This window comes from Centruroides vittatus, unplaced genomic scaffold, assembly GCF_030686945.1.
Source record: "Centruroides vittatus isolate TY-2023 unplaced genomic scaffold, ASM3068694v2 contig_2747, whole genome shotgun sequence".
Classification (NCBI taxonomy): Eukaryota; Metazoa; Arthropoda; class Arachnida; order Scorpiones; family Buthidae; genus Centruroides; species Centruroides vittatus.
In genome coordinates, this window is record NW_027121750.1 from 2,025,297 (window position 1) to 2,038,654 (window position 13,358).

A 13,358-nucleotide genomic window follows, 5' to 3' on the forward strand; every position below is an offset into this window, starting at 1 on the left:
TTCCGAGTGGTTATTAGCTGAGAAAATCCAGAGTGTTGCGAAAGATATCCCATAAAATCATCAATTTTTGGAGTCTTTCTTTTTTCTTCCTCCTCCAGAAGAACTTTCAAACTGATCTCTCAGAACCAAGAGGAAAAAAATAGAAGATAACCGAAAACTTTATTTTTGGTTTTTCAACCTTCCTTCGCCTGCAAAATTAGGTTTGGTCGTTGCAGTTTGCTCCTTTGCAGAGTAAGGATAATTTCGAAAGAATCGGAATTATTGTTAAAGTGGAGTGCAAATCGATAAGCGCCGACTTGTCTGCCAAATCGAGCATCTGGACGAAAGTTAATAAGAAGATTACCCACTTTTAAAAACGATCAAATCCTCTGAAACGGAAGAGAATCTTTCTACGCTCGTAATTACATGGAACAATATGTCACCTAAGATGCTTAAATGAGCATTTTTCAATCGAAACTCTTCTATTATTGACGTAAATCTTTGCTGTTTTTCTTTCCATTCTGGAGGTACTGAAGAAAAAAAATTCTTCTGCAAAGTAAAGTATAAAATTCCTCTCCTCTTTGCGCTTTTTTGTCAACTAAGCTGCTGTCGAAGGCCAAAAATATTCCATAAAATCGTTGTTTTGGAGAATTTAAAACAGTTAAATATCTCTTGAGTAATATAAAATCTTCAGTTATTTACTGTTAAAACATAGGCAGTTCTCTGCTTAAGTTGTAAGGTGAAACGATGCAAAAGTAGGAAAAGTTGAGGTGTGGAAATTTTAAAGTAGGCAGTGAACTGTTACAAAATCCCTTACTTTCTTTGTAACTTCACTTACTACAACTTCACTCGCAGCACCAGTTACTACACCTTCACTTTTAGCATCAGTTACTACAACTTCACTCGCACCATCAGTTACTATAACTTCACTCGTACCATCAGTTACTACAACTTCACTCGCAGCATCAGTTACTACACCTTCACTTTTAGCATCAGTTACTACAACTTCACTCGCACCATCAGTTACTATAACTTCACTCGTACCATCAGTTACTACAACTTCACTCGCAGCATCAGTTACTACAACTTCACTTTTAGCATCAGTTACTACAACTTCACTCGCACCATCAGTTACTATAACTTCACTCGTACCATCAGTTACTACAACTTCACTCGCAGCATCAGTTACTACAACTTCACTTTTAGCATCAGTTACTACAACTTCACTCGCACCATCAGTTACTATAACTTCACTCGTACCATCAGTTACTACAACTTCACTCGCAGCATCAGTTACTACAACTTCACTCGCAGCATCAGTTACTACAACTTCACTCGCAGCATCAGTTACTACAACTTCACTCGCAGCATCAGTTACTATAACTTCACTCGCAGCATCAGTTACTACAACTTCACTCGCAGCATCAGTTACTATAACTTCACTCGCAGCATCAGTTACTATAACTTCACTCGCAACATCACTTACTACATCTTCACTTGTAACTACAACTTCACATACACAGTTGTAAGATAAAACAATGCAAAAATAGGAAGAGTTGAGGTATGAATTTCAGAAATACTGAGAGAAATATTGCGAATTTCTTCACCTACTTTTTGAAATATGAAATCAACTGGAAATTGATCTATTAATTTAATAATAGGCGTGATAAATTCACAATTAAAAGTACTTAACCGTGAAAAAATTGGTCCAAACTTAATTAAATTTGCATACAAACAAATCGTTAATTTATACGAAAATCTCCAGATGAGTACACTTTAACAGTGTTTAATCGTATTGTAAACTTAGATAATTGAATTACAAAGTTATAATTTTATACTGTTGTGAATTGTATTATTCTATTATGGGATAGAATGGTATATATAATCTCTATAATAATATTACTATGTTTACATGCTTAGAAATTGGTAATATAACCAAAGAGGGGAAGAAACTAGTGCGATAATTTCTGAGGAATGTTTATTGTACCAGTTTAAAGTCGAAAGAGACACGAAAATTTATAATAGACTTGTTAATGAAAAGCCGAGAAGTCAAGTGTACGTAGACAAAGGAATTGATCAAGATATAGGGGAGTCTCGAAATTCTAGTTATCTTTATTGGGAGGATTTATCCTTGTGGAGTGTAACAATGAATAATAGAAGTACACGTTGATGCATCTGTGAAACGTCTAAACAAAAGACGAATATGGTTCTAATGCCTTTATCTTTCCGGTTGCAGGGTAAGAATAATCCGTGTGAGATTTATACCTTTTCTATCTGGTAGTTGCCGATGTCAAGTGATGATGCGGAATAATGACAAACGAGTTTATCCACGTTGTAAATATCCACGCTGACCGAATTCTATACCACAATAGCATATGGAATTTGGCCAGATATGAAAGAAATTGTATTTATTTTTTTCTTTTTCTTTTTCTTTGCTTCTTAAATCCCTTACATTTTCCAATTTTCCAATCGGTTAAAGTACAGTATTTTTCAGAGAGAAAACACTTCGAATTTTTTGAAATTATTGGACGACAATTTTTAAAACAAATTGTAGATCTATAAATTCCCACTGTAGTTTGTCTGTCCGTCTGTCCACCTCTCTCTGTCCTTCCTTTATTTCAATTCGAAAATTTTTCCCCGAACGGAATTACATAAGTGACTGGCATGACTCTGCTGTTATCAGGAAAAGTATGATTTACAGGGGTAAGACAGTATTAATTGGAGATCGAGAGCATATATTTTAAATTAAATAAATTTAAAATATGATTTAAAAATTTTTTTTTGTCGAATTTATGTTCTACTTAAAGCGGAGAGATTGGCTAATTTCGGGTACAAAATAGCATTATTTTCACGTATTATTAACGGCACGCCAGACAATAAAACGTATAGAATTTTTTGCGGTCGTCACTTAAAATAACTCTCTTTTAATTCGCTTTATCAAAAACACTCGGTGCGGACGGGAGGACAAACAAACACACAGACATTAATAGACGCTTCCTCATCCGGAAACAATCCTTCTAGCATAAGATTCCTATTCTTTGAAGCAAGTCTAGTGTCAATAAATGACGGAAGGACTCGTTCTTCACTCTCGACTGTTCAACATCTCTCCCCCTTCCAAGTTTGAAGGAAGTGGTACTTCGTGGCAATTTTATAACTCCTATTACTTAAAAACAGTTGGAAAAATATTTGTAAGCCGAGTAGAACCTTTTATCAAAAACTTTCTTTAAAAGCACCCCGGTGATTTCTGAGTTATTGGCTTCTAGAAACGGCATCCACTAACTTAGAAATATGGTGTAATTCGAGAATCAATTGGCCTACTCTAATGGATCTGCACAAAAAAATATTCCGAAGTTAAGTTTCCAGAAGAAACAACAATTTTGAAACTAACTTTACGATTCGATCGATCAGATTTGCATACTTCACGATCGATTCTACAACGCGTTATATTCACTTTATGAAACATAATCGATCCGAAAATCTCCACCAAAACCAAGAAAGAACTATTCTAGATTTTCATCAATTTCTTTTTTTATGTATCAATTGTCCCACATTCCTGGTTAATGGATATAGATGAACCTTTATATTTTCTTCGAGAATTTTAACTCGAGAATTTATCACAAGTTGTAACATTTGAAAATTCCAGAATAAAATATGAAATATTCAATTTTCTGAATGGCACGATACATGTAATCTTACCTGCTCTTTCGCATCATTTGTTTCAATTGATTTTCTTATTGCGGAGCAAAGGAATATTTTCGTGTATCTTTTTTTCCAGAATTTTATCAAAAAATAAATAAATTTTATCAATAATATTTTCGTTACTACGTATTCCTACATCTTATTCGCTGAATATCTTTATTAAAATGGTGGAAAACGTAGAATTAGGTGTAAGAATTCGCCTTACGTATGCTAAAATTTCTAAATTTCAATCGAAATATCTTTAAAATTATCGTAAATTTTTCAAATTTTGTGATGCAGACATACATACTGCCGACATACAGGTCTGCAATTTAAAAATTTCAGCCCAAATACTAACACGTTCTCGTAACGAAGTTTATAGGTTATGAAATTATATGCGAAGTTAGAAGCCTTTAAGAGTTACATACGTTTACCGTGCCTATTGGTGGAAATTTAAATTACGTAACGCTTTCGTAATTCGACAGAAGCGCGTGATTGGCCGAATTATTTTTTAAATGAATCACAACAAGAACGAGTGTTCCGGTAAGTATTTCCTGGTCTCCAAACCAATCAGAGGTTAGATTTAACGTAATTTTTTTAAAATTATCCAGACTTTTAAAGAACCGCACGACCTAAAAACCTTTTTTGTTTATAAATTTAACTTATCGATAAGAGGATATTCTGTAAAATAGATAAGAGCGACGAGTGCAAATGGTGTTAAAAACTGATCCGGAGCACTCTGTTGCACACGTTACGGGTTTATAATTAAATGAAAGAATAAAAGTAACCAGGATGCGATCGAATATAAAGAAAGTATGAAAAGTAAGAACAGACTTAATCGTAGCAACAACCGACGTCGATAAATCAATAACTCAAAAGTGGATGCATTTACCATTGTCCGGGGGTAGAAAAGAGCACCGATAAATCGGGTGAACGTACTCCCTTTGTAAATCCCACTCATTGTTTCGTTAATAGCCAAAGTTTCCAAAATGATTATCAATAAAAACAGTCGGAATTTCACGAAACAAGTGTAAACTCTTAAGTGATAACCAATACGGATCCAAAAAAGGGAGGAGGAGGCAAAAAAAACCACAGCTGCGGGTGCATAATTATCACTTACTTAAATTTAAGAAAGTGGCACGGTTAAACCTGTAAAAAATTCGGTTCTGCTGATACCTGACATCTAAATTTGAGGATTTATCATATTGTCTGTCGTGTTAAACCCGCATAAATGAATTCTTTGATTACTTCCGTACCTACAGACAGACGTACGTAATTTTGCACTCTGCACCATAACGATGCTTGCAGGATATTGCTGTGCATCTATAAGAGTGGAAGGAGCTTAGAAAATATTAAATTTCAAGAAACAAGGCTAATTTGATTCGATTGGATAAAGTTGGTGGGATATAACACAAGTTTTTAAGTGTGTTCACCAAGGTGTTCCATTTGTTACAGCGATGACGTTTGCTGTACTTAAGAAGAAATTATCGTTACCATCTTAACTGTAAAGATACTTAGTTACAAAATCGCCATTATATATCAGTTTGCTGTATTTTTATTTTTGGTAATCGAGACGTGGACCAGAATTTCGATAACTGTTTAAGTTAATGTTCCGCATAATCTAGCATTCTGCGTCGGTCGGAACAATTTAGTAAAAGAAAAAACAGAAAAAATAACGGGCCGGATGCCAAACATTGATTTGGAAAAGGGATTAACGTCGGCATCTCGAAGAAATTCGAGTAAAATTTGGAAGCGTGCAACGTTCCCCACATCCCGGGTCGAGAATTAAGTACAACTACATATTTATTATTTGATGCAAAGCTTGTTCAACACAAATGTATAATCTGGGAGAGGAGGATCCTATCTTAAAGTAAGAATAATCTCCTTCCAATCTTGGGCTTCCGAAGATGCTAATGATTCGTAGATTTGAATTTCTGGATAGATTTACACAAAAATAATAATACGACAAGATAATAGTTTAGGGGTCCTCGTAAACCGTACAAACATAGAATTTTACTTCTTCGTGTTCTAGAAGTTCGGTTCTGATTGAAATGAAAATATACGTCCTACAGTTCACTTGGCACTAGTTTCTTCCTTCTTTTCGTTATTCTCGGAGGAACCACTCGATTACAACTGAACGAATTGACAGAAAAAACCCAAAATTTCTTATTTTTTTTCATTAAAACTTTATAGTGTGGCCCGATGTGTGTAGAGTCGCGCGATTCTAAACACTAGAATTGTATTTTTAACTTATACTTTTTTCCACCTTCATCGTTAATAGAAATGGAGAAAATAAATAGAAGACTTCGCGAGTTACTATCTGGTTGATGGATGGAGCGGCTATTAAAGAAGTTTTTGGCACATTGGTAATTTCTCCAGGGCGGTCTCCTGCCACGTAGAAAGGCTGCGAGTTTATTTTCTGCAGCAGATAAATACTGCAGATGGGCCTATTAATTTTTCGATTGGGACGACTCTCCTAACCTTTCTGTCTTCTCATCCCTCCAAGAAATGAGGTGCAAATTGACGATGGTGCCAAAAATAGGAGGATGCAAACACGTTGGTACAATTTTTTTTCTCGTGTTACGCCAGTTTTGATGATGCGGAGAGGCTGGAAGACACTTCTTTTCGCGGGTCTGCTCTTCTCTACTCGTGAAATGATGCAGAGTGAGAGTGAGTTTGGAGGTCTGCTGGTTGTTTGGCGGCCCGGAAGAGTATTCTATCGATCTTCGTTAGGTAAGGAAGTGCGGAGAGGCTCGTGTTGGACGATGGCACCCTCGGGTCGTATCTCTCCCCACGGAATAATTAGACTGCGCATTTTACTCGCTTCCATCCCTTCTTAACGCGCAACTTTAATTAAACTCCTCCTCTTCACCTTCGTCTTTACCTTTATACATTGATGTAGAACTAGCTTCACAGTGAAAATTCTTTAACATTCTTCTCCAATTTGGAAGGACTTTACTACAAAATGAGTGGTGAAGAATAAACGTAAATCCCCCGTGATTGCTCAATGTCATTGTAAAGTTTAAGAAAGATGGAAAAATACATGGCTCCTCTTCCTTATATACATCATCTTGATCCGTTTGATATTTAATTTTTATCTCTTAATTACCGCAGCTAATATTTACTAGAGCTTCTCTGTACTTTCAATTATTACGTGCTTCCTCATTAGAGTAATTTGTGTAGAAGACAAGTAGTGTGTGGATTACTTAATGTCAAACACTCTCAATTAACAAAATTCCTCGAATGTCATCTTTTTGAATGGACGTTTCCACCGATTCCAGGAAAACTCTGCAAGTTTTCAACGTAGGTGTTTCGTTGTAGAAAAGATGTGGGAAGGGGGTCAATGACGAAAGTATCCATTCCTCCGCACAAGAAAACAGAACAGCGTCATTGGTTGTTCTTGTTCTCCCCTTCTCTACACTCGAAAATCACGTGAAAGTGGGAATTACGACAGTTTCCCGGAATCGGATCCCACTTCTACCTTCGCACCCGCTCTAAAGGAGTAAAGTGGTTACTCCTTTCATCGATCGATGCGTTGGCGAGTCAACTTCACCCACTCCTCACCTTTTCTTCGTGAGTTGAGCCGACTTAAAAACCATTCGATTTGAAGCCCAAAAAAAGGAGCAACCCCTCGTGAAAAATTCTAGTGTTTCGTCATAGAATAATACAGATTTTATCCCAAATTCTCGTCTTTCTTCTGCAGTTTCTACTTGCAACTTAAAAAAGGAAACTCCCCGCCGTATTCGACGATAAGGGGAAAAGGTTTTGACGTCACAATTGCCATTTTTTTCTAGATGTAAACAGTATATTCATGTGGGGCTTAATTCTATCCTTCCATAATAACACTAATTTCTAATAGTGAATCTTGAAGATGATTTTATTTCCAGCTTAACAAAAACCCAGCAATTGTTTCGAAAATTCATTAAAAATTTAGTAAATGTCTCGAGAAATTCCTGAAAAAACTAGAATTTATTCCGATAGATCTAGCAATGTAATGTATTGGAAACAATTGTTTACGGAACATTAAAATTTAAACAATTTTTTTTTTTAAATTGGAGATGAAACTAACGCACTTCTTCACTAACAATTAGAAAATTACAAATTTAAGACTTTGTAAATCCAGCTGAAAACTATGGAAATTCTCTCGAGGATGAGGCATGAGATCGTTGTTTGTCACGTGTTAACTCCACCCTATCCTTACCCTTTCCGTATTAATAAAAGGTGCAATATGGAATTCAATAGACGTTCGGCGAGAGAACCAATTAACGTTCGTTCTCTTTACGTAACACGACACTCTAACGAAATAATTAGTAACTACTACGAAACGATGACGTCGAATATGATTTAAGTGTTACTCCTCGCACGTTCCACCCGTGTGATGTAAAAAAATTTACTAGTTCTTACAATGTTAATTTGCATATGGAGAATTCTTTGTTACGCTGGATAGATTAACCCAACTTCGAATAACTAAATAAGTAAAGAGGGAGGAAAGAGCGAGTTACGCTTTTTTTTATTTTTAATGAATATCTTTCCTCACCACATTTTTAGTCGCTGCAATGGCTCTAAGTGGAGTAATTAACTGTCCATTCTTCGGTCGATGGGACTGTTTGTGGCCTGCTCGTTAAAGAGAATGCCGAATTCTTTTTACGTAAATCGAAATTTCTTCAACTACTTGGCAGCTCTGCTCGCGAGGATCCAGCACGCCTCGTTTCTGCATCTCTCAACAACGTCAACCACAATGGAAGATGATGATGCACATGCATTTTTATAAGAATTTCATTCTTTGTTGCCGTAACTTTCGATAGATCTTCACGAAGAAACTCTTCGTCACAATCTTATATGGAACAAGCAAGTTTAAACCATAATATAAATAAATTTCGTTCTTTTTTGCAATATCTTTCAGTAGAAGATTATCATGAAGAAACTCTTTGCGATGTTTTTCTATCGAAGGTTATGGTAACAAAGAATGAAATTTCTTTATATTATGGTTTCAAACTGGTTCCTTCTTCAAAATCGTTACGTAGAGACAATTCCTACATACGAAACAATGTAAAAATTTCCATTAGAGGACCACATCCCGAGATAAACAATCATTTCTTTGTTCCATAGTAAGGCGACCATTTCTCATCCCATTGCTTTTCTTTCAAATTTTTGAAGATGTTATTTAGCAACCATTTATAAAGACGAGTGATGTTTCTCGACATTTTAACATTATTTTTCAAAAATCCCGAACTGCGCGTGTGAAATGTTCATTCTCCGTCACGAATGCCACACGAATTGTTACTCTCACGCGACCGACGAGGGTGGTTCTTCACCCTCCTCTCACCCAGTCGATAAAACTCGCGATTAAGTGCCATTTTGACGTGACAAAAGGGATTAGGAGTTCAGAAAACTGATGTCCCGAAAAATCGGAACATATAATTTCAGTAAACCTTGGCAAATTCCTCTGACACGATGTCGTACGTCATCGTGTCTAACTCTACATTTACATAAATAAGACAGATTATACTAAATTAGCTTTCTTAACTGTTTTATAAGTGGAAGCGTATCAAGTAATTTTAAGATTTTTGGTAAATTTGGAAAGGAAATTAAGTTAGACTCGATAGAAAAAGTTACTCATAAAATCTGCACGTGCGAAAAGTGGTGAGTGACGTAGAAAGTAGTCACCACTTGAATTAAGTTTATCAATCAAAATTGTTCACCGTGCAGTACACTACTAATTATCGAACGTCAGAATTTTCTCTATCCTTCACCCCCTCGGAGCATGGTTTCCTGCCGCTTTATACGAGGATATTTTTTCTGTTGCAGCAGCCAATATACTTGCTAATCGATCTTTTATTAATCGAAAACCATCATTTTGATTGGATGCGATGCTTCGACGACGTTCACGTCATTATCTTTGTGCTCGATTCGACACTCGCTGCAACCGATCGATGAAGCTTTTTTTTCCTCCTCCTCCTCCTCCTCCTCTCCCTCTTTGATTAATATTTCCAGTTTAGTTAACCTTATCGATAATTCTCTATCGGGCCACCGTTTTTATTTGGCGCTTTTCTGCGCGTGCATGGCTTCGATACCCGAATGCCTCTTTGCGTCGGTTCCTCCTCCAATCCGCTTCCTCACTAACAGAAGGAAATTGCTAAAACCTTTTTTTTTAATTAAATTATTTTTCTTTCTCATTCGCGCAGAAGATTTTGCCGCACTGCATGCGAACTTTTTGTGTAATTTAATGATTAATACGCTTTCAATCTGGCTTTACGATGAAATTTTTCAAAATTTCGCACAAATCATGGCATTTGAAAATGTGAAACAACGTTCAAAAGTTACTTTACATCAATGCAAAGCACTAAACGAAATTTAATTCTCGTGTGGAACCAGTAAAAATATATGAAACAACGTTGCATTTCCATAATCAAGGGCAAGCACTTAAAATGTTCTTGCGCTTTGCATTGCTAAATACTTTTGATGCAGATTGTGCAATTTAATATTTTCCAGTTCTAAACAATACAAACAACTCGGGACTTCAGGAATTTTGTGCTTAAAACGAATTCATTGTCAAGATTTTTGAAAAGAAAAATTGGAGATTTGAGGTTAGTCAAACATAATCCCTATACTAAATACATGCCGTTAATCCCACATAAGAACCTTCTATGCAGGATTTCTAAACTTGGAACACGTTACCTCTTATATTTTTAATTTGTTAGAGAGAGAAATAAAAATCTTAGGAAAATCTGCAGTATATCATAAGGAACTAATTCGCTTTGTGATGCGGAAGGTTTCAAAAACGTTCACGTTCTCAAACAGACCAAAACCTGATAAAGAAAACTAAAACAACGATATTAAGATATGCGATCACGAACGTTATTGAAAATACAGCTACTGGCCAACTCCAAAATCGATTTGACAGCTGGTTTACTTCTCTTTCCTCTTCTTTATCCGAACGAGACACCTCTAAGAAGGATGTAGATCGATTTCCTTCGAATTTGGTAGACGTCATCCCACCTTACCCTCGATTTTTTTAGTTTTATAGAGAAGAACGTGATACATTTTAAACTTTTCTGATATTCTATCTCATGATTTAATGATCCGACAAGAAGGTCGTAGGGCAAACCAGGCGAGAACCTCTGAAAATCTTGTAAATACTACAAGAGCTGTTGACGTGTTATGGATAGCTAACGAGTTGTTGCACACGTTTTCCTCTTTACGAGGTAAAATTTATGGTTTATCGATTATTTTCGAGTGCATTTTTGAAGAGAGAATTTGAAAATTTCTGCTTTATCTCCTAGAAAGATCAACAGAATTTTGGAATCTCTCTTCTTTTATATCCTCATAAGTGAGATTTAATATATCTCGTATTATATTGTATATGGTCTTCTACGAAGGATCTACAAACGTTATTGTAATTTTCCTTTAAAAATGACGCCCATTTAAAGAAAATTTAGGTACTTGTGAGCTTAAAACACTTGTTTTTATCTTAATCATAAGAGAATTCATCTGGAAATTCCCATAAACTCTGCTGCTGTCACTGGAAACTTTTTCAACTCAGTTGTTTACATTCTTGTGACTCCTTTTTTTTACCAATTTGACCTTTTCACCTCTAATTTTTCTTGTCGTTTTATACTTGTATGATGTCATATTTAGTGTAGTCGGTGTGAGTCCAAGTGTCGGAGCCATCGAAATAAATCTTTTTCGAGTTATGGTAGAAGGCGATTTGTAAGAATCCATTTAGTGAAAACGTATTACGCTATAAAAGTCTCATTAAAATGAGGAGAATTGAAAGTGAAATCGATAAAAATTCTCTTTTGATTATCCGTTTTTTTCTCGACACGTTAAAAATTTTATTAAAAAGTTAAAACAAAGATTTCTATCTTTAAAAAACTGACTTAAATCACAGATTAAGTGCAACATCCCGAACCGACCGTGTTCTCTGTGGTAACATGCAGGCAGCGAGTGCATCAAAATGCCGAATTTATGAGGTTTTCTTAAGGAACCAACCTTAAGAAATAATCACAGAACATTTTATAAGACATCAGTAAACGTTTTCCCAATAAACAATGATGCCTACTGTACGATTCCAGGAAGCACCTCCTGTTAACTAGATTGAGAGATTTACTTTTTAACTGTTATTGCTGATAATATAGAACACCAAGACTTTGAACATAACTAATTTATCGCACAGTTAATGCACGAAATCGTATAATTTTGAACAGCTTTCATTATGATTTCTACTGTTTATCGTTTTCTGAAGATGCTCCGAAAGGGAAGACGAAGAGAATTTACCAAGATGCTGATCGAATCCCCTTTGGAATTAATATTCTGGTCGTTCCCAAACGTAATTATTCTCGGTCGATGGTGCCATTTAACAGCCTGTCACTAATCTGTCGGTTAGCCAGATAAAGTTTGCTCTTTACTGGCAACGTCTGCCGATAAACAAAGAAGCTCAAACAAGGTTCGCACATCGAACTGTTGACTTTCCCTCGAGTCCTTAAATGGCTCCTTTAAGACGAGCGCTAATCAATTCTCGCTTTCTCCTTTCTAGTTAACAAAATGCTTATAATTACGTCTGCTAAATTTGATAACCCGCAGTAACCTAGCACCGATATTACAGCCTTACTTCTATGAAATTCTAATTTGCTTGTGTACGTTAACTGTTGCATCCTCTGCTCCTTGTTTTCCTGATTGAAAGAGAATAACTTTCAGCCATTGTCTGTATCGTCTAGTTTCTAACCATCGACCAGGAGATTCGATTGTTTTCCATTCTTTTTTCGTGTTTCCAAAATTTACAACGGTGCACAGCGGATTTCCATTGATGATTCGTTTAATGGACCACCCTCGACTCAGTGGCAAAACTTTTCTTTCTGTAGTATTAGCTGTTAGCATCGATCGGTGTTGTGAAGTGAACTGTTTAGCTCGTATCTGCCAGAACACTCCCACAAATCTGTTTATGGGACAGTCCGCGTGTCGGAATTGAGATTTTGCAGATAAAACCGTACACAGACGATTCGAATGTTGCGAGTATTGTGACGCAACGTATATTCGATGACGAAAGATACGTGACGTATCACGATAGTTGCGTCTCTTAAGAAGAGATTCCTCTACTTAATCACTAAGAAGAATTTTAAGTGTCCTAGTTGCCGTTTACATCTTCACTTCGTGAAAATTATACACCTGGGAAAAAAGGTTTCTATGCAGATTTCCTTTTCTGACATCAATATTCTTTGTTCTTTTCTTTGTCCACTTTAGCTTCATACTCCCAAAGCTTTACTTTTTTCTTTTATTTTTTGGCATCCTCCAGCTTTCACCGCCATATGTTACTGTTGGAAAGCTATCCAATCCGCTTTTCTTACTTTTCCTTTCTGATTTATTCTTGTATTTTCTAGATATCAGTTAGTTTAGTTGCAGTCGATCTTTTATCCGAGTGCAGTCTGTCGTTCGATAAAATCGAAAGTGCTTAATAATTTATTTTTTATGCTTTAAACTTCACGATATATCCCTCTATCTAAATCGGCAACACCTACTTCATCCTTAAATTTTTCAATTTTAGAGTTTCTTTAGCACCCTTCTTCGTGTTTTTCTTGTTAGATACTTAGATCTGTTCCTAACACCTATTTTTTACTAGGATATGGAATAAACACAAATAAGAAGAATTTTTGATCTAATTTACTCTTCTACGAGCCATCTAGCATCTTGTGATTATAAGTGTG

At 35.9% G+C, this 13,358-nt stretch overlaps 1 protein-coding gene across 1 annotated transcript in view; it reads right to left on the reverse strand.

The window, feature by feature from the left end:
* Positions 1-760: 760 nt before the first annotated feature.
* Positions 761-13,358, reverse strand: part of LOC136972023 (uncharacterized) — a 35,695-nt gene continuing 23,097 nt past the window's right edge. The window contains exon 2 of the mRNA XM_067266576.1: positions 761-1,488. Within this exon, the coding sequence (XP_067122677.1) occupies positions 761-1,488 (728 nt within the window). The remainder of the gene's footprint in view (positions 1,489-13,358) is intronic.